At 34.8% G+C, this 23,272-nt stretch overlaps 1 protein-coding gene across 7 annotated transcripts in view; it reads left to right on the top strand.

Moving 5' to 3' along the window:
• The window catches only part of LOC125051513 (AF4/FMR2 family member 1), a 201,447-nt gene that overhangs the window by 96,144 nt on the left and 82,031 nt on the right, over positions 1–23,272 (top strand). For 4 of the 7 annotated variants that reach the window (XM_047651868.1, XM_047651865.1, XM_047651866.1 and 1 more), the window contains exons 1-3: positions 776–1,236; positions 2,826–3,018; positions 22,752–22,986. In XM_047651868.1, the coding sequence (XP_047507824.1) occupies positions 2,963–3,018; positions 22,752–22,986 (291 nt within the window). In that variant the 5' untranslated portion in view covers positions 776–1,236; positions 2,826–2,962. Of the gene's footprint in view, positions 1–759; positions 1,237–2,825; positions 3,019–22,751; positions 22,987–23,272 lie in introns of those variants that run through there. The other 3 variants (XM_047651864.1, XM_047651863.1, XM_047651867.1) reach the window with 3 other exon arrangements.

Genomic DNA, 23,272 nt, shown 5'->3' with positions numbered 1-23,272 from the left:
CGCTCTCACAACATTCGCCACAAAACCTCGGCCGACTGATACATTCATCAAACGAAAACCGTTTCTTAATCCAACCAAAATATTCAACCACACAAAACCTTCCTAAAAGGAAACATAATCGGACCGGAGTCGAGTTGATGAAAACTAAACCCTATTTTGTGAGAGATAATATTGAAGGGAAGTGTGCGAGACATCCAAACGTGTCATTAACATGAACCGACAGAGCTTTTAATACTCAAACGCTTTCGTGATACGGCGCATTTTCGGAAAGTCCCAAAATCAACAAATTTCGATCAGGCTTAGAACTCATTGTGGACAAAGCGATTTATTGCCGTGGGATTACAAGTTAAGGTGAGTTTTTGTTTGTCGTGATCACAGGCCGCCAGCGCTTGATGTCAAGGTGGGCGCCAAACTTATTTCAATTAGTGATGCAGGCTGATCGCGGTGTTCAATATTCATTTGTTTTATTTTTAAAACTCTTAGCCAAACCGTACCATTGGGTTTAATCATTTGGGTGCCTACGTTACGACAGACGATAAATTTATCAGCTATTTAAATGAGATCGGAACAATGTGGAATCTGTTACAATGAGAGCGGGAATCGTTCTTGATGCTGCAATATCGCGTTATTTGGAACGTTTATAACATAATAGAGAGCATTAGTCTGATCCACTTTTGACATCATTATCTGTACTCGACGATAACCTGCGAACGGCGTGCGTCTCACCCGCGGACCTCCCCGCCTCACGCCCCGCGGACGGCAGTCGCGCTCGACATCTCACGGCGTGCAGACGTATGTATCTAACGACTCGGCTCGTCCGAACACTCACTTTTGGCGGGTTTTCGCACGGACGCGGGTGAACGTGACGTGACTCGGAATGCGCGCATGTTGTCAACCCGCCCGGAGCGCCGTCGCAGTGAAATCTGTGGCCATTTGGATTGCAGTGTTGGATCGTTGGATGGAATAGTGCGCTCTGGCGTAATTTTTTTGTAAGACAAACGGATACGGTGTCCATGATGTTGACTCATGCGTGACGCGCTCGATCGCTGAAATCGGGATTATGATTAATGACAAATCGCTGTGTGTTGTTGTTATTTAACTATATTAGAATTTCTAAACACGTCAGTTTTCACACAATAGAAACAATAACTGGAGATTGGAAGTTAAATTAGATTAGAAAAGTTAGAGAAACCGACTAGACCTTATGGTTATTGGTTGTATCTATGATTAACAGATGTAAGTAATGGTTAATATTAAATACAAAGACAAACTTTATTTTTGATATTTAATTTTTTTTTAAGTCTTAAAACAAGCAGTAGGTGTCCTTAATTGTTATTCGGTTTAGTTTATAGCGCTGTATAACATAATTCTCTTAAAATTTTAAGTTTTTTGTGACACATTGTTGCAGGAAATACATTTAAATGATTCTATTTACCCTAAGGAACCTTAATGAAGGACAATACAACTTTACCTGCTATTCTTTAACGTCTTGAAAGTATTTGTCTATTTTCAAGGTTATTTAAAATTACCAAAAACAAGAAACTGATTGACGAGACAAAGTTTTTTCGACCTCGACATTAAAGTAGGTTAATGTGTTCAGAATGTGGGTTAGACAAGATTTTGGAGGAAAAACGTGATGTGTAAATATTATTAGCGCATAATTGGGGAATTAATCTATATATACATAAAACGAAACAAAACAAACCAGTGGCGCTGCAACCATTTTAGGTCTCGGCCTCAGATTTCTGTATCTGTTTCATGACCATTTCTCAATCTAATAGGCAAGTAGGTGAGCAGCCTTCTGTGCCTGACACACGCCGTCGACTTTGGGTAGGCAAGCCGGTTTCCTCACGATGTTTTCCGTCACCGTTCGAGCGAATGTTAAATGCGCACGTAGAAAGAAAGTCCATTGGTGCATAGCCAGGTATCGAACCTACGAGCTCAGAGATGAAAATCGCACGCTGAAGCCTCTAGGCCAACACTACTCTGTATATGTATAACCTTCAGATGTATAGACGCAATTTAAAATATATAAAAACTCAATAGCTTTCTTTTGCTTAAGGTCTAATGATAAGAAAGCATGATAACGAGATAATATATCTTATATCATTGATAAAACGTTTTATAACGGAACATAACTTGCTAATTCAACGGTGTTAGTAGAATCTAATTACCAAATACAATTTAAAAGGGAAATTTAAAGTTCTAAAAATCACTTTTCCGTTCATAAACTTTTTAATCCAGTAATATAATAGGAAGGCTGGTGAAAATTAAATGAACGCTTCTTCCCTTTTACCTGTCGAGTTGAATAATAAAATTATCAAGCTTCTACTTGTAATTGATCCTGACGGTCGAAAACTTTGTCGATTTGACTTAGCACAAACTTTACGATGGTATATGACAGTACGGTATAGTTTATAACAGCTCTGTACAAGAGATGAGCAGTATTGGCCTAGTGGCTTCTTAGACTTTCATCCCTGAGGTCGTCGGTTCGATCCCCGGCTGTGCACCATTGGACTTTCTATGTGCGCATTTGACACTTGCCTAAGGCGCGAAAAGTCGATGGCGTGTGTCAGGCAGATCATGAAACAGATACAGATATCTGGAGCCCCAAGACCTACTAAGTGTAGTATCACTGATGTATTATTTAATTTAATTATACAATAATCTAATAAACTACGAATTCTATTTGAATGACTTATTTTTCTTTCGGGTTATTGCTTAAATTTCTCGTATAAAAGTGTATAATAGCTGTCCGATTACTCGGCTAAAGTTTTGAGGACAGTGTTCGAGCGCGGCTTGAGTTAACAAATTATTCTTTACAGCTAATCACAGAATTTAAGTGACGTAAAATGTTCGTACGTGGTGTCGATTAAAGTGCCAGTTGTATTGTGTCTAAGTGTATAAATAATTTGCAACAATTTCGTTCGGTGGTGATAAAGTGGGTGGCGGGGCAGCTGGTATGCATATGTGCTATGAGAGGCCGGGGCTGGTCAACGCGCTGAACGGAACCGTTGGGTGAGATTCTAATACGTTTTTCTATTATTATAGATACGTTCGATATTTAAACATTGGTGGTTTTTTGTTTATGAAATAAATATTGTCTGTTGTCTATTAAATCAAGGTTAATATTATAGTGATGTTTCGTTCGAAAACAAAGACAATACTTGTCATAAATTGCAGTGTACACTCTATATAACGACACTCAAGGGACTGTGCCTATTTTGATATTACAAAGAGTTGCCGTTAAATGGCAAGAAAATTTATTTCAGACTATTATGAGTAATTATATAAAAACAATTCGTACTTATTTGAACGCTATTGCGTTGTCTGTTATTTTTGTAGGTACTGTACCAATAGTTAGGTTGTATTTTTTCTTATTCAATTAATATCTTGCGATATTGAGGCATCTTCGTGATAATGCACATGCAAGCATGCAATTTGTAAAAAAAATAACGGATTTCTTGGAAAGTTCGGTACGTATGACTAGTACCGACAGTCAAGTTTATATCTCGCTAGGACAATTAAGCGACAAAAAAACGTAGGTACACAGCTCCGCAGTTTTAACTAATTTCGACAACTTAAAAAGTATTTCTTGGTATTTGTTCGTTTTCGTTATTGAGACTGGGTAGAATGCTATGTAGAATGTATCATTGTGTGGTAGCCAACCAAAGTCTAGTGATTTCAACGCTTTAGGGAGTTTGTCGTTAAATAGGGAGACGTTAGGTATATGAGATTAACTGTAATTACTAAAATATATTTCTATATATTCTGTAATTTATACAACAATGGTCGTCAAATGCCTTTTAAATAATGCTTCTAAGGGCCTCATAGCCTAGCGGTCTTATTAAGTGGCAGCTAGGTGAGGGGTACCGGGTTCGATTCCCAGTTCGAGGGCAAGTTTTAATTTAATTTAAATATGTTCTCGTCCTTTGGTAGGGTTGTGCGGTACCGGGCGAGTGCTTTCTAAGGCTAATATACAAACCGTGCCAGAGCCATAAAAGGAAAAAAAATGCTTCTAAAAATATTATTATCTTGTTTATAGCTTATCGTCTAAGGCCTTCGAACGGGAGTTGTATATATATTTCTTTTGATATCTTCCGCCTCACGACTCCAATATAACTTATAAATGAATAGCACAGTGAGAACACGCTCTGAATTTTGATTGTAGCATTCATAAGCTGAAGAATTTTATGAAAATATTTTCATACAGCCTTGAATTATAACAGCGAATTAGTAAGAGGGATATGTTATTATGTCGCAGTAATTAACTATTTGTTCATGAAGTATGGAATATGGCAGATTACAATTAAGTTAGTGTTACTAAGAATAAACCTGTTGGTTGACAATTTTCATCGGGTTTAAATAATGTGTAATAAGATTTATTAATTACTTTTCTAAGTACCTACTTATGTAATTTATGTATAATTTTAGTCAGAATATAAAAATGCACAAAATATCGGAATTACGATAGTACAGTGGCAGTCTCTTGTGACATATGACATCATATAGTCAATAAGTCTATTAGTGCAGTAATTTATTTGAAACAGGGCAGAACTAGAATTGGGGTCACTAGGGGTCGTGTATTCGTACTCCAACTTGTTTGTAAAAACAATTTGTCAACCGGCAAGGAGATATTGGTCCAAAAATTTGACTATATCCGACATAAAAATGTGGTCCGAGTCCCCAACTGTTGCACTCATTACTGTCCCTTTCAACAAAATATTGAGCAGAGATTTTTTGCGTATTTATTTACGGCATACAAAAACAAATACACTGAAGTAAATATAAGAGAAAGCAATGATTATATCTTTGACTGATAACTTTTATTTGTTATAAGTACTCAGTGCTGAGATGTATTTTACCGGAAATAGCACCTCATTGTTGAGACATTGAATTACCCACCACACCTTGTGGTTGACACATTGAAATATGCTACTTATGAAAAAAAAATATTATTCCACTTAAGATTATTTGAGAGAAACATTATAATTAATATTTGTTTGATAATTTAATAATCTGATGATAAAATAATATAAAAATTGACTATGATGATATGATTGATAATGTAATGTAATATGTAACTACTATGTAAAATTCTACATTTTAATTATGGAAGACAAATTTGAACGTCATTATGTGTGGCAGATATACGAAATTATTGCAAATAAATAAATTATTATTATTATTGATCTGATAAATATATTTCCAAAGTCTGGTTGGAAAAAATAAATATGTAGAAAAAGTATCAGATGTAACATAATGGTTTCAGTACTTAGCTACTTTCGCAACGTGTGCACGGCGCCGATAATCCAATAAGCCCAATTGGTGGATCAAGTCTACCTTCTTGCTTATCCACAATGCCACTCGCCTATTTATTACTCAATTTTATTTATTTAATAAAAATAATACAAAATATGTGACGGTGGAACACAAATTGGTCATAATTTTACCGTACACCGAAGCGAATTAGTCGACGTTACAATAATATAATAATATAGAGACTAATCAAACATAAAGAGATGATAAACAAAGGTATAGTGCGACAGCAGGAACCTTTATTGTCCGTGCCAAGTGTCGAGGTACAGGGTGTCTTTAAAGTTAACTTTAGGACTTCAGACGCTAGTCCCAACATTAGGGAACCACTTGTAGATGACTACCGATCTTCCGTTGTTTATGGCATAGATAACAACTAAATTAACCTAAAAGTAAAATCTATTCAAGGGTCGCGAGTCGAAGCCTATTGTTGTAAAAGTTTAACTAACAATTATACAATAGCCACTTTAACTGACACACGAAATACAAAAAAGGTCTTTAAATTTATAATGTGTATTATGTATAAGAAACAAATTATTTGTGGTGTAAAGTTTTATCAATGTCCGGATGATAGTAACATCCGAATTTAAAATAAAAGACAAGGAATATTTCATAAATTATTCAACTGCAATACATCGTTTATGTCTCACTTTTTACATTTATGCTAAATACCATGCAGTTTACCATAACGATATGTTTATCAGTAGAAATTCGTATTAAAGTTGTTATAATATAGGAGAAAATACAACATAATTTTACAATGTATTTATTTGCACTGTGCATAATGGTAGGGGAGCCCACGATGCTAAATGGGGATTTACTCGAGCGTCGTAGAGACCTATTGGGATGCAAAGCTTAGATAAAAAGAAGAAAAAAATGTTATATGATAAATTCCTTTTCATCGGTGGGGGAAGCGGCTATAGATAGTTAAATATGTAAAAAAAAACTGTTGCATGGACATCCTCGAGCGCGTCAGATATTGATAGCATCTATGCCCTACGTATTTTTAATAATGTACGTATGTTAATCTGATCGTTTGCATGATGCGGGTGGTTGTATTTAAGGGTTGAAAATGAAAAAAAAAAATTTTTTATCGAGCGCGTCAGATTTTCTAAGGGAGTGTTAAGTGCACCAAAAAAAAGCTCTCATTCACTAATCTGACGATTTCGATGGGACGCAAACCCACGGCCATTTTCATAATATGCAAAAAAAAATCGCAATTTTGAAATACTCAAGCGCGTCAGATTAAGATATATGTGGTTCATCTTTATGTTCTAAACGTACTGTCTCATAATCTGACGATTATCTAGAGGGATTCGCCTGATCTGACAAAAAAAATTTAGAAAAACGATTCACCGAAAGGGCCATTCCTGCAACTTCCCGCTACTTCCATTCCTGGGCACTTAAAATTGATATTTTGAGCTCGCTGAGTTCAAAGAAATAACATGTCTATGCATTTGAGCTCTCCCAGCTCGAAAGTCTGATAGAATTTTCATAGAACACTATTTTTGGAATTTTCAAACCGCAATAACTTTTGAATGGATCAAGCAATTTTCACGCGGTTGGCGGCATTCGACGCAGTTTTATCATCATCATAAGTGATTTTGCAATTTTAATTGATAGAACCACAAATTTCGGAGTAATCCCGAAAAAACACTTTTTCGGGTTTCTTTCGTTCACGATATCTATCGAACTAATAAACCGCTTTTGACGAGCTTGGTGGCGATCGACGTGGTTTTTCAAGCTCAAAGGCGGATTAGTTTTTGAAGTTGATCAATAAAGAAACCACTTTAAAAAAAAATATTTCTTATTTTTTTTAGATTTTTCAAAATTTCTCAAAATCTATCGGTCCGAATCGGTTCAAATTCACAGGAAATGTAATTTTGAGGGAAATATTTAGAACGCCGTTTAGTAGATTCCGATCGGTTAAAGGAAATGTAGGCATCACGCAGCTGCACGCATTTAATTATCGACGATTTTTTGTTATTTGGGCTTGCGGAAATCGTCAGATTATATATTTTTCATTATTCTTGAATTATTTCCTTCAAAATAAAAAAAAATTAGCTACGCTCGAGAATGTCGAGATGACGGTTTTTTTTTACAACTTTGTTGCCCTCCCCTTTTTTTCCGTCACTCTCAAATTGTCAGATTAGTGGAATATACACTTTTTAGGATGTAATTAACTCACCCTACCTTAATCTGACGCGCTCGGGAATTTCTGATGGTCAATTTTTTTTTACTAATCTGATCCTGTCTCCTTCACGGGCGGCCTTATATATGGGCCTCATATTTTGTGGAGGTACTTAACCGGGTACAAGGTATCCCCCTATATATTAATCTGCCGCGCTTTAGTAAATCCCGAAATCCCCTCTTGGGCTCCCCTACCATAAGAAACAAATTATTTTTGGTGTAAAGTTTTATCAATCTACGGATAATATTTACATCCGTATAAAATTGAAAATGCAAGGAATTATTCTCTTGCAAAAAAAGTCGTACGTCGTTTATGTCAGACTTTTTTACATTTATGCTAAATGATACAATACAGTTTACCATAATACGATATGTTTATCAGTACAAATTCGTATTAAAGTTGTTATGATGTATAAGAGAAAAATACAAGATAATTTTACAGTACATGGTCTATTTCCGGTTTGTAATGTTATACCTGAATTGTCAACCTCCTTGCTTCTTGGTGCTGAGCCACTCACCTTAATGATACCGCATAAATAGAGCACACGTCGATCTAGATTCTAGATCACGTGTATGAGACCTATGTTTTATATGTAGGTTTATGATTGGGCCCAATAACTAATAAATTCATTATAGTTTTGTCTCGGTAAATATGGACAAATAACATTGTAGAAATTCTACTAATATATGTTTACATTGATAATTAAATAAAAATAGCCTTTATTCGAGTACTACTAGAGTAGTACTATAATAATAATAATAAAAGCCTATAAATGTTTCCAAGTCCCTCTATCCCTACACTACGCTAAACTACACTAAATTCTAATAAACGTTTATGTTTGTACGTTAATAATTACTATTTTACATTAAAAGGGGAGTATTAATAGGTTTAGTAAGCTTAGTAAGCAATACATTTATAGTAAGAGTGTAACGTTTAAATGACGAAAAACGTTGCGAATATAAAGCCATCTTTTGCGTCCATTCCGCAGTGTTCGTTTCAACCTATTTTTATTTCCTCGTGCGGGATTCCGCACTGAAATATAGAACAAAAATATTGAGACTGTGTTGTTTCAAGAATATTGAACGCTCAGGATTATCTGCTTTTCCCGTAAGAATGCGAGTAATAATCTGTGCTGGCTTTTAAATGTTTCTGGTCCTTGGGAACTTTTTGAAGTATTTTTTCACGTAAATGTTTGCTTTTTAGACGCTTTTGCGTATTGAGTATTGATTATTGAATTTTGGAAAATGGCAAAGATTTAATTTTTTAATTTAATCCTTTAAATGCTATTTTTTACACCCCGTTAAAAACATACATAATGAATTATTAAACTATATTCTTTAACCTTTTGATTAATGAATTGACACTACTAATAACTAACAGTAATTAAATGTGATTCAAGTCTCTCATACTGTCGAACAAAAACACTTGCAATTCAACCAATTACGATGCTAAAGAGATAAATTATTACATCCGCACTTGCCATTAAGTTTATTGACGTCGTAACTAAAACTCTATTTTTAACGTATTAAGATCTATTGTTATTCGCACTAAATGAACAAAAGTTTCTAACAATAGCGAATGGAATTATAAATACGGCGATCACAAGTCGAAGAGAGAAATTACGGTGCTAGAATCTTTTATACTGCCTTCATAAAGTTGTCAATAGTTTCTCAAATATTCCATTTTTAAATGTAGTTTAAGTATTGTTTTGTTTGTAGTACTTTACGAGGCATGATATTTGTATTAGTAGGGGGAACAAGTTCTTTAGAATCCAGTGTATTCGAATTTTGAAAGTTACGATTTATTTTAAGCTAAATTAACTAGATAATGTTATGTCATGTTTATTTATTTAAAGGCCGACACCGCACTCGCTATACTGGGGTTCCATGGACTGCGATGACTGCCCTTTATGGGCGTCCCGTAGGCTTGTTTGCTATGCTATAAAAAACATTTTTGCATCGGTTTTATTAATCACTGGTTGGTATATGAACTTAATATGGAGTAACATTGTGTATTATTTTTAACTAAACGTGAAATTTAAAGACTGACATACACGCTACTTTGATGTAAGCTTTATGAAAGTTACATGAATGCCGTTAAGTCGATAGTTTATCGTGTCAAGGTCATAATCTGTGGAAGCAAGTTGACACGAAACAAATGAAACATCATTTCAGATAGAGAATACTGTTAGTTATTGTGATGTAACGTAACGTTGCAAGCGAGTTTATTTCTCAGTTTCTCAATTCCTTTATACGATAATGCCTCTATATTATTGTTTTTATTTATTTATTAACACTTCCTTGCAAGTTTACAGAAATACAGTACGAATAAGATTTAAAAAAAACATGAATGTGTACTTGTCTACACGCGATAGAAGTTATATTATACTTCTTTGGCGTAACGATATAAATCTTTTTAAATTTTTTATCTTTTGCCTTATTTTACGTTTGTTGAAAAAACGACACTAACATTATAGAAAAGGTATTTAAAATAAAGTACATAATATATAAATATCACAAAAAAATAATTCTATATAATTAAAGAAATGGAAATTTTTTATTTTAAAATATTGACTATTCTAACTTCAGGGTGTCGGTTCTTTGTGACAGTGTGCGTGCGCATCGTAAAAATTTACTATTATAATTTTTCCCTAACACGCCAAAAGGAGTATAACTTCAATAAATAAAAAGGAAGGCAACTGGCGGCCTTATAGTTTTCGATGCGTCACTTCCAGGCGTGAAGCGTGAACTACTGCGAGAATAAAGATATATAATGCGAGCGCTTAACAGCGTTAGACAAAACTAATGGAACAAAGCAAAGTAATTAAAACCTATGTAAACAGTGAAAGCGACAACAATAAAAAGGTGCACATGAATCACGACATACACCGTCGACTTTTTTGGTATGTTAGTAGTTGAATAAAGAAAGAGATAGCTGTATTTTAGTAATGTCAAATTTTATATCTTTGCTAAGAAATTTGTATACAATTGTTGAATCATAGTGAAAGCGATGAGTTTGTTTAAACGGATTCGTCAACCATGAGGCTTTGTATTAGGAAAAATAAATCGACTTAAAATATCTGACATAATGACATAAATGAAATGAGTGATTGGAATGAGTGATCTCAAAAGTGCGGAGACTTTGATTAAACCTTTTGTTTTTCAAAAAATCATGGTAAATTATACACATACGTACGAAACTTAGCACATGCCTGAATAAATCCTGAATAAATCAATATATCAATATAACGAATAAGTATCGTAATACAGCGATTAAATGCTGCCAGCGTTAAAGGTACACTGCCACAGGGAACAAACTTGTTAAATTTATTTTAATTATCTTTTTATTAATTTTTAATTATTTTTATTATTACTATGTAGGTTAAGAATATTGTAAATACAGTATATTTGATTGTTATGATTATTAGATGGCTCATTGGTCTAGTGGTTAGTACCCCTGACTGCGAATCCATGGGTCCCGGGTTCGATCCCCGGCTGAGACAAACATCGATGTGGTGAGCATTTGGTGTTGTGTCTTTAAATATGTAGGTCTTGGGTGTTTAAATATGTATTTATATGTCTATCTATCTATAATATGTATGTATATCCGTAGCCTAGTACCCATAACACAAGCTTCACCAGCTTAGCATGGGACTAGGTCAATTGGTGTGAATTGTCCAATCATAAAAAATATGATTACTAATAAAAATAATATACTCAACTATTATCAGATTTTATCTATATCTATTTTTTAATGTATGCAGGTCAAATTGAAACTCCCTTTTGTTTATTGGTTAGGTTCATTAAGCGGATTTGAAATTAAAAATATCAGAGTTGGAGGAAATTCTCGTTAGTTTAATCTGGTTTATCTCTAATATACCAATAGATTTATTTAAAATTGGACAAGTGTAGAGACATTCAGTCTGTCAAAACTTTAAGTTGGCACTGTTTATTATGGTGAACTAATGAAGTGTCGGTAAAAACTAATTTCCGAGAAGAGTTCCTTGTTTGCCAAAAATGTCTTTTGATGTTTTTGTCAAATTTATATTTACCGAAATGTGACATTTATTCACTTCGACGGGTAGTTCACCAATATTAAGTGTTAATAAAAGAATTGAGTATCATTAAGAATGTCTATTTTTATCTATGCGAGAAATGTCTTAAATAGTCGTAATCTTCGCTTTTCGATGTGTAAACTAGAAGTAATAAAGACGGTATTATCATTCTATATACGCTAGAACGCCAAAGATGTCGTTAATTAAAAATACATAGAAATGGAAATAGTTAGTAAAAAGCTCAGAGCGGTGTTAGCCTAGCTTTTTTAGCGACTCTCATCCCTGAGGTCGTAGGTTCGATCCCAGGTTGTGCAACAATCTCGCCCTTACGGTGAAGGAAAATATCGTGAGGCACAGTAGCCTACTTGTCTATTAAGAAAACTTAATGATGACGACACGGAAACAGAAATTTGAAGCACTAGAAGGTTGTGGCACCACTAGTTTTTTTATTTGGTAATTGTATATTTTTCAGTGTTACATGTAATTTTCATTTTTCATTTGGTAAGGAACTTCTTGCCCTTAGTATTTTTTTCCTTACTAGGGTCGCCTGGAAGAGATCGCTTGTTAGCGATAAGGCCGCCCGTTGCATCTCTTGTTGCATCTGTTGTTATTTGAAATGTATCGAAGTTTTAATAGGTAAAATGTACAGTGTGATGCTATCTCTTGATGTGTTACAGTGGTTGCGTAATGCCAATGTCCGCTCTTAATTGTCGTGAGGAAACTTGGCTATGCTCTTGACATGTAGCATTGTATGTTCGTTTACTCGGTAATTACGTTGAGCCGCTACAGTGATCGGTAATATACGTGCAACGGTTTTTAGTTGGAAATTAGTCATTAGTTTGATGATTGTTTGACGTTCCTTTATGTGTGCACTAATTATGGTTTTTGTACTTTTGAGTCAAATCAAAATTTATTTATTCATGTTGGTTATTCTATACACTTATAATTACCGTTATGAATAAATAAATTAAATGGAAATAAAAAGAAAAAAAAATCCCAGCACCAGGTGGCACTTGACATATTGAAACAAAATGTCATTATAATCAAGAAACACTCTCGGCATCAGAAGGCAAAAAGTTATTGATTGTAATTTTTCACACTTAAGTACCTACTAACAAGTGCTCGATCACCTACTTGGGCAAATACAATGGGTAATCAAGGAAAGTTTTGAATCGGTCTCGCACTGGCGAATGAGCGCCGTAGACGAACAGACGGCAGCACTAATTAAAGTCGCGAAGGCTGCAGAATGTACAGGAATTATTGTGGCGTTGTTTAAAACCTCTCAGACCGGGCTCATATTCGCGACTGTTTGATTACGTACCCACTCTTGCTTTTTCAGCGTTCATATATTGCACATGTAATCATAAAAAAGGATTTTTTGCTGAGGTTTTAAAATATTACTACGAGCTTTTTATTTTTTAAGGGAGGTTTTGTAGTTACACTCGAATTACTTGCAAAATATTTAGGCTTTCGCCCGTTAAACACCTCGATATTATTCTTTAGAAATAGGTGTATTTGTTTGTCATTACCGAAGGCTTCACTCAAGTACGTTGACCTGCAATATCCCCTCGCGCCCTGCGACTCCAATCGTATCGGAAGTGGGAATTCATTCCCGATACGCGAAATAAATAATCCGGACTCACCGAACGAAATGTACCTCGGAGGCATAATGTTTATTTTTATTGAAATCGTATTGAAAACAATTTGTTGGTATTCATTATTTATTGTATCAATAATACTGTAATTAAACCTTGATCAAGTTTATCAGTGAAATGTATCTTGCTATCATATGACATTGTGTTCAATGTTATCACAACTGATAGCGCGTGTTGTTAGGATGTAAGTCAAGTGTCAACGACCGCACCCCGCCAGGGGTTGGTGGCAAATTTAATGAGTCGTGCCTCTATCGTGTGATACATTCAATAATTCATTTCACACCCTTTTTAGTAAATTTTCTATAAAACATATTATTAATGCAATCAAGGAATAAATTATGTCCAAGATGTGTACCTTGGGGTATCCCATGAAGAAATGGAGTTTAACGTGTGTCGTGTAATTATTGTTATTTATTAAAAAGGGTGCGTGGAGCGACATTCCCCCAGCCTCTTTGATAACGGTCGATGAACTTAGGAGGGTGACGGGTGAGAGCCGCACCGGTTAGATTGATCATGGTTTTTTTTTGTTCTTCAAGATGTGTCCGTTTAATTAAATACAATAAAGGTGTTGAAGCACATTTAAGTTATGCATTGTTTGTTATAAGAAGCTATTTAAGTTGTTATTATAAATGTAATGATTGCTATTATTAGTGATTGTAGGTTTTTTAATGCAATAGGCAGTGTTTCTTTAATGTGTACTTCGCTTTAGTACGTATGTTTATTCTACAAAGAATAAGAGCAGACATTGGGAAGTGAAACTTTAAAAAAGTAAATATTTTACCTATTAGAAGGCTCTACAATTATTTAGAATAGAATTAGAATTAAATTTATCTATTTTTCTGGGTAGTGCTTGTTTTTATGAAAAAATCTTATTGTCTAAGCGTTCATGCGTTACGACTTTCATTTATTTTATTACATTAATCATAATACGATAATTTGTTCGATACGGTTAAATGTAATGCGTTCTCAGTATCATAGGATTTATGGAAGTACGTAAAAAGCGTTCACGAGTGTCTCAAGCAGGAATTTGGATGATAGCCAGACGGAATCCGTACATACATTGAACAAGGGTTCGGTTGCCTGATGATCCTTTCGTCAAGCGTGTTATCGGGGATCGAATATTGTGATATTAAAGAATGCTTTTCATTGATTTTTAGTTTAAATATAGATATTTTTCTATCTATCAATTTAGTTTTATTATACTATTTATTTTATTGTCAGTTACATATCAGTTTTTTGTTACTTGCTTTACACAATTAGACATAACATGTAACGGTATTTATGTTACTATTATTGAATCTACCCTCTTTAAAATAATAGTATAAATAATGACGATATAGGATACATTGCGTTTTCTGTGGTTTTTTCATATTAAGACTATCTTAAAATGTTCCTTTAGATCTCTTGGTTGCCGGGAAGAGATTGATACTACTAACCTATCCAAATAAAATACCAACCAATAAATATAATAATTGAATATTAATTGTTTCAATGACTAGATCGCTAAAATTAACATCAAAACTTTCTTTAAACGATGTCTTAATCAAAGGTTTCATTTAAAAACTGACACATTAATAGTTATCATATTTTTAAATTATGAAATAAAATAAGTGATGTAATAAAATGACGGCCCTAAGAGTAATATAATGTCAGAAGTACTCAAACTAAAGTAGTGGACAAAGAAAATTGGAGTGAAGAAATTCCAATTTCACTGTGCACCAGAGAAATGTTATTCCTAAAATGCGGAACGCTTTTGAGCAATAACTTTATAGTAAATTGTTAATTTAATTTAAAGGAATCGGTGCTCACTTAGGGCTTTTATAGTTTTAATTACCTTAAGAACTGAGAGAACTTGATATTCTTAAATTATTATTACTCGTTCAACAAATAAGCATTTTCTAAGGCAGTTTTTGCCGCGCACCACTGCTATGTGGAACCAGCTGCCAACTGAAGTATTTCCGAAACAATTCGACTTAGGGTCCTTCAAGAAAAGAGCGTACCAATTCTTGAAAGGCCGGCAACCCACTTGCGAGCCTTCTAGCAATGTTAGTGTCCATGGGCGGCGGTATCACTTAACATGAGGTAAGCCTCCTGACCGTTTGCCTCCTATGAAATAAAAAAAATGTAAACAAAACGTTTCACATTCGACAAGATTTCTTACAAACATCAAATATAATAATTATTAATAGTCATAACAATCAAATATACAGTGTTTATATTTTTCTTAACCTACATAGGAGTAACAAAAATAATTAAAAATAATTAAAAAGTAAATTATAGGAAATTTAAAAAGTTTGGTCCCTGTGGCAGTGTACCTTTAACAGGTAGCATTTCCTCGCTGTATTGCGATACTTATTCGTTGAGCCAGGAAAGCACCAGCTCTGGGGTCACCGGTACTAACTACCAGGCGCCAATTAAAAGGTTCGCATTGTGACTCCGATTTATTATACTAATGTCAATATTTCTGAAATGTTCCTTTATTCTTGATAATCACGCAATCGTTAGTTAAAAATTAAATTAGTATTATAAAACTTTATAATTAAACGCATTTTAGTCCGTTAAAAAGCTTTTTGACATTCAATTGAGTGAAAAAGCTGCGGTCTAAATAAGTTTTGTGTGAATGTAGCCTACATTGAAATGTTAGTAAAATATTAGCTGTATTTATGAACCGCAACGCGTCGCGACTGTTATCAATCGAGTCGGGTTTTGACCGCTTTTGAACTGGGTTTTATATAAATTGTATATACTTTTTGAATATTTATACTGAGGTAGTGGAAATATTACTATTACAATTTTTAAAACGGCTACGTTTAACGTTGGTTACACGAAATTTTGAATTAGTTTAGTATTCTTTGGTTTCACGTTGTACACAAAACGTATGAAGTACTCTTGTAGCACGCATGTAGTGCCTAAATTTTCTTTCAATCCCTATTTTTCTATTGCGTCATTATAAGAACACTTAAAACGTTCATATATTTTATCAAAATGATGTTTAACATATAAAGGATTGAAATAAATATATTAAGCAAGCGAATATTAGTCATATGAAATGAAAATTTATTTCTTCATATTAATGACCTTCATTTGATACGGTGGAATGGCGTAGTGTTTATTTGAATTTCGAATTTATTTTTAGAATGAAATCGAATACTTTATAATCTAGCTTGGCTAAAAACTTATACGTGACTTGAATAATATTAGTCCAGTATAATTTACTTAATGTTTTCTCTTCGATTTATTATGACAGTCTATGAGAAATGAGTTTGTATTGTGAGTTTATTTATTGGCGCGTTAAGTGTCTCGTAGACCGGTTTGACTGTTAGTATTAGACGTGTGTAATTATGTTATTATGACTATATTTGAATTTCTAATATAGATATTTGATCATCACTTTTGGTTGGTGGTCTTTCGTTATTAGTATAGTCAATAATATGATTTTTTATATTACTTTTAACCTTGCTTTGGGTGAATTTCGATTCACGTAGGGTCAATTTAAACACGTACCTCTACCTATTGTATCCCATTTTTGTGGGAGCAGTGTTGGCCTAGTGGTTTCAACGTGCTACTCTCAACCCTGGGGTCGTACAGCTGGGGGTGGGGGGGGGCTGTGCACCAATGGACTAACTGTCTATGTTCATTTAAAACATGTACGGGAAAACATCGTGAGGAAACCGGCTTGCCTTAGACCCAAAAAGTCGACCGAGGTCGAGTCGAGTTATCGTTATTAGATAACGGAACAGATTCAGAGATCTGAGACCCAGAACTAAAAGGTTGTTGTAGCGCCACTGGTAGATGTATATATTAGGGAATCAATTATGTAATAAAAAATCTATTAAAGTTATCTTTATCGTTTTTAAGTATTTATTTTCCAGAAGTTTTAAGTATCGTGTAGCTTTGTAATAAATGCTTCGTTAACCGCTTTGTATGAGTTTGACAGGATTTCTTCTAACATTAATATTCGTAATAAGCTTAACCGGGAACTGGGTTAATTTCTCATAAAGTGCAAGTAAGCATTACCTTTAGCCTGAGGCTCGGCCGCTATTAATTATTCGCTTCGAACTGGGCCGAACTATACAAATAAACAGTGGTGCAATTTGGCGCTCCTTACAAGTGGCCCATCATGAGTTGTGATGGGAAGTTAGTTTTATTCGTACGTCTTACGTCTATGATATGTCTTATGGCGTAATGGCATTATGACTAATTGGCAAGCGCGTACCATACCCATGAACTTGACTTCTACCGCTGTTCGGACATAGGATCAAAAATGGGGTAAATAGATACTTTCTGTTAAGGCATTTATTTTAGCGTACCTACAGCAAGATTTTTATTTTTAATAAGCTGTCAAATGAATCTTATACAGTAATTTTATCATACTCATACTGTTTAGAACAGGGGGCAAACGGGCAGGAGGACCACCTGATGTTAAGTGGTACCTATGGACACTCAATGTCAGAGGGCTCGTGTGTGCGTTGCCGGCCTTTTATATATATAATATTTTATGGATTTACACAAAACTGAATGTCATGATGTTTTCTACATACCTAACAATTCTGTTCAAAGATACTTTATTTCTCAAAGAATGACATTCACTTAGCGAGAAAATTTAGAGTAAGTTAGTTATGTACATCGTGTTATGAAATTATTTGAAAATAAACTATATTAAAATTAAAATATTAGTTTCTAACAATATGTAAGACAATATTTTTTACAAAAGTGCAGGTTGGTCGCATCGATGTTACAACAGGCATTATGTGACTTATGAATAGTAATAATTTCTTACATTAACAATTTCTATACAGCTCGTTGCTCGCTACAATAGTTATATAACCAGATAGAAAAAGTTAATTTGCCTAATTACAGTAACCAGGGCTGATGCTTGTCATTAAGATTCGTACTGTAAAAACTAAAGACGAAGAATTAAAAAGGTATTATTTCGATTTTATAATCCTAAATTGCTTAAATTAATTGAATTTGTTTATTTTTCGCATTTATTTCGTGATTTTTAGTAATCGTTTGACTTTAAAAACATTTGAATTTCATTGGAGGAAATTTAAGTACTATATCTGTGTTTGTGTAGACGATTACCTCGCTTGCAGAGACAGCGTAATTGAGAGGCAGAGTTTGCAAAAATAGAGAAGCGATCGTTATTAAAAATTGCAAAATTTCAGCCTGTTGTGTTATCTCCAGTCATTTCCCATAGCACAGCTGAATTGGTATTGTTATTCATATGGAATAATCTGCAATGAATCATGAAGAATGGAGTATTATTATTTTTTTTAGTGTGTGCAGCAGTGTTGGCCTAGTGGCTTTAGCATGCGACTCTCATCCGTGAGGTCGTCAGTTCGATCCCCGGCTGTGCACCAATGGACTTTCTTTCTATGTGCGCATTTAGCATTCGCTCGTACGGTGAAGGCAAACATCGTGAGGAAACCGGCTTGCCTTTAGACTTAAAAAGTCGTCGGCGGTTGTCAGGCACAGGAGGCTGATCCCCTGCTTATTAGATTGACAAATGAATTTATTTTTATATAATTTTAATTACTTTGTGAATCTAAACGCAAACAATGATTAAGCCCTGTGCGCATGAGCAAGTCGAAACACCACTTGCAATGTCGATGAGAGATTTATTGAAGTAATTAATATTCAATGACTCATCAATTTTTGGTATCTATTTTTCGCGCTTTCCATTAATCAAAATCTGTTTACGGTGACCAGTCTTGCTAAATACTGCTCTTTGTGGTATCAAAAAAAAAACCCACTACTACTTTCTGCCAAATTGGGTTTTGCTGTTATAAAAAAGAAGAGTATTTAGTACAAAATACTCGTCATAGCCAATCGTATGAAGTTTCATTTCATTCAAATGTGTCTTGAACAACATATCTTAGTAAATCACAGTGTCTAATCTAATCTGTAATCTTTTTAAAGAAAGATTAGTTTTATGATAAATAAATCAACTGTTTTAGCGCTAGGATTTAAATCATAGCTTGTCATCGTGTATTGTAATAGAACCTATCGTACGGGTTAAGTAGTAAGCTAGTCTAGACTCATTGTATACATGTAGCATTTGAGATATCGAGATAGCTCAGTCAATATCCTTAAGCTGTGGCTCCACGGTTATCGAATGATCAATGTAGGGTTCACCCGGATCTCAAGCGAGTAAGTCAGTGAGTACTTGAGTATTGTACTTACATGTAGTACTCGTACTGGAGACGAGAGATGGAAATTTATTAGGGTTTAGATTTTATAAATCAAAATGAGTAAATTGGTAATTTTTTGTTTCGATTGTCAGATGTTTTTCTTTTTGATATTGCGCTTTGTGTTTTGTTTTATCTCTATTAATGGCGCTAATAAAATAACATTACTAAATTTTAAAAAATGTTTTCATAAGTATTTTTGCGTAGTTTTGTGTGTAACCAATGTTTTAAAAAGTCTCTTTGACGGTACTTTTAACCAACGCAAGAGGTCTAAATATCTTTTAAAATATATCTTTACCAGAGAAAAAATACGTAAATACTACATATAACATTACTTAGGATTACGACTCTAACACCAAATAAAATCAATGTTCATTTCTCGTATACAAAACACGAAAACTATTTTTGAATGTTTTGATTTGAACGTAAATGTGTTAAATGGTTGTTCGTGGTTTCGGCACGGTCGCGGTTGTTTGAAATATTTCTGTAATTTATGACCAAATTGATACGAGAAGAAAGAAAACTATTCGAATATTACAATAAACCCATTTTTTTCTTATATATCGATATTTATATTAATTGAATTACTATTGTCAACGTTATGAACGTATACGTAGTAATGCTACCTTTTTTTGGTACCCGAGGTGGAAATAAATCCCCCCGCATTCCTCAGCATCCACTTCCCCGAAAATTGGATGGGTATGGGTAACTTTTACAGTTGTAATCCTACCTATCCTATGTTCAGATTAATACCTGCAGCTGAGTTTCATCATCGGACGTCGAGGCAGAATACGATTTTCCACCCGTATCACCTAGACGTCCGCCGTTCCACAACTGAGCGTTTCTTAAGGCAGTTTTTGCCGCGCACCACCACTATGTGGAACCAGCTGCCCACTGAAGTATTTCCGAACCAATTCGATTTAGGGTCCTTTAAGAAAAGAGCGTACCAATTCTTAAAAGGCCGGCAACGCACTCGCGTGCCCTCTGGCATTGAGAGTGTCCATGGGCGGCGGTATCACTTAACATCAGGTGAGCCTACTGCCCGTTTGCCCCCCGTTCTATAAAAAAAAATACCTGATGTTAAATAGTAGTAAAGTTTGTGTTTGGAACAATAAACATAATTCGTAAAATTCGATCAACAGTTGTTCCTTATTCATGAATGTAATTGTGCGATGTTTCAGATACATATTTATTATTTTTACCCCTGATGTATATGGTATATATTTTTTCTAGTATAGGGGGGAAAACAAGCCTACGGGATACCCATTTTTAGTGGGTTGCCGGCCTTTTGTTAAGCCAGTGTTAAGTAAACATTACAAACTATACGATTTCACTCTTTTCGTGATCCTGTCCCCCCCACCCTTGTGGTCTACAAATTACAAATAAATTCTAATTAGGTGTAACAAATGTTCTATACCGTCTCTTTTCATGACACCGTAATGACATTGTTCAGAAGGTGAGATTTACATTAAATCCGAGTTAAAAAAAACTTTTTAAAATCAAGGGTGAATTATTATATGTATCTAGATGACATCCGGTTTGACTATTTGGTTGAAATCCATTAAAGGAGCAGCGTGCTGGCGCCGACTGAACTTGTTTAATGGAAACTTTACCGAGTCACGAATACTCGAGCTGTGGATCGTGACTGCCGTTAATTGTCGCTAATAATTACTTATGTCTCCGAAAAGTGTAACAAACACTTTACATTTATGGCTAGTGAGCAATTGCCCTGTGATTACTATGATATTTTTTAAAGGTTACCCGTGTATACTAAAGCTCAAAGAGGTTTCCAATCCCTCTGGGGGCCGTTCAAGTTCGTTACGTAAGCAGTATAGAGGGGGTCTTTGATTTTCTTATAGTATAGTAAAACGTTTTGTGACCACCTAGTGACTCTTTATACCTAAAAGTTACCATTATGTGGTGTCAAGTACTGGAAAGTCGAACATAATATAACAATACCGCGTAATTCAATCCCCGCCCCGCAAAAGGACCCCCCCCCCCAATTAGTTACGTAATACTTGAACGCTCCCTTATCAGAAAGGGCAGGTAGGCTCTGTAGCAATGTGGCCAAAAATCCAGCTTCGTTTAGCTTGCATTTCAGAGGCCCACGGGATTGCTTTTCATTTCTAGACACGAAAGTTATTATTATCTTAATATATATAAATTACGTGTCACGTTGTTTGTCCGCTATGGACTCCTAAACTACCGAACCGATATCAATCAAATTTGCACACCGTGTGTAGTTTGATCCAACTTAAAAGATAGGATAGCTTATATATATTTCTACTGTACGTGTGTATGTCACTGAACTCATCTTAAACGGGTGGACCGATTTAAAAAAATTTTTGTATGCGTTTGGGTAAAGCCCTGGATCAGCCTGGCAGATGGCGCTGCAGTCGGTACTTTCATACTTTGTTTAATATCCTAATCGCCTAAAATGTCATGCAGGACAACGTCTGTGAGTCCGCTAGTATTTATATAAAAATTAAATACATAAGTAAGGAACAACTAAGATTTGAGGTATATTATGTATACTATTTTTTTTTTTTTATAATAAATAATAAACAACAACAAAACATATTTATCTCTTTAATGTTAGTGTTGTCGTGAGACGTAACTTAGGATTAATTAAAGGGTTCACGGTTAAGTAGACCACCCACTCACGAAGGAAGTGGCATACAAAACATTGCCCAATACAAACAAGCGTATTCGACCGGCGCGGGCGCATGATAAGAAACACAAATACTTATACTTAAAACGAAACCGACGTTGGGTAATATCCGCTAATTTACAGTTATAAATGATAACGTTATTATATTTTTATCTTAGAACCGAGGATATTTATTCCTTAAATGACGCACTAACGTGAAGTGTGTTTTTGTGTCAATAAACTTGAAATGATCGTTTAATCGTACTGAAATAGAATGGAATATGAAATCGATGGAATTATCTATTTCAAAATGCAATATCTACCGGTCCATATATCCTCGCATCAAATAGCAATACGAATGAGATTTATAACACGAGTAAATGTCAACGCCGTATCGCTTCAATCGGATTTATATCACATATAAAAACTCTTTCGGTTATAATAGGAATCATCTGTATAGAAATTAATACTTTAATATCGAAATAGAGTTTTAAAACGGAAAAGATTGTCAATGAATATATTTAAAAGTTTAAAGGGACCGGAAGTCCAATTTTGTCACTAAGAAGTACTAAAGTTTACTTCACTCGTTGGTAGTTTTTGAATTAAAATAAATCGTTGTTCTGTGAATAAAAATAAGGTCATCCTTGAATTGTCTCACTGTCAATCAATTAAATGTTGAATTTGGTTGTTCCAGGTACGACAAGTGGGATCGGGGAGGGGCGGCGGGCGGCGCGGGGGGCGCGGGTGGCGCGACGTGGTCGGGTCGCGAGCGCGACGCCCGTGACGCCCGTGACTCCCGCGACGCCCGTGACACGCGTGACCGTGAGCGTGACAGGGAGCGCGAGCGGCAGGCGCGCGCCCATCAAATGTCGCACGCCCATACGTCAGAGCCCCCCGACAACTCTTCGCTCTTCCCTGCACCATTCAGAGTAAGTATCTTGTGTTGCTTAGTCCTTCTTAATCATGGAAAATATCTATCGCTTTGGAGCAATGGTCCTTAAAGATCATTATGGCATGGATAAAACATTTGTAACAATTTTCAGTTGGTTACGGTCATTCGTTTTGTGATACGAAGATTACCATTCAATTTTGTTACCATTTTTTACACTAAGATATAAATGTATCTTGTACATATTCTGTTTTAAATCGACAAATAGGTTTCTCGTAATAGTAAATGAGTAATCAGAAAACAAAATAGACAAGCTACCAGAATTT

This window comes from Pieris napi, chromosome 8, assembly GCF_905475465.1.
Source record: "Pieris napi chromosome 8, ilPieNapi1.2, whole genome shotgun sequence".
Lineage (NCBI taxonomy): Eukaryota > Metazoa > Arthropoda > Insecta > Lepidoptera > Pieridae > Pieris > Pieris napi.
Note: the sequence above shows the minus strand (reverse complement) of the source record. Positions and strands in the feature narration are given on the sequence as shown.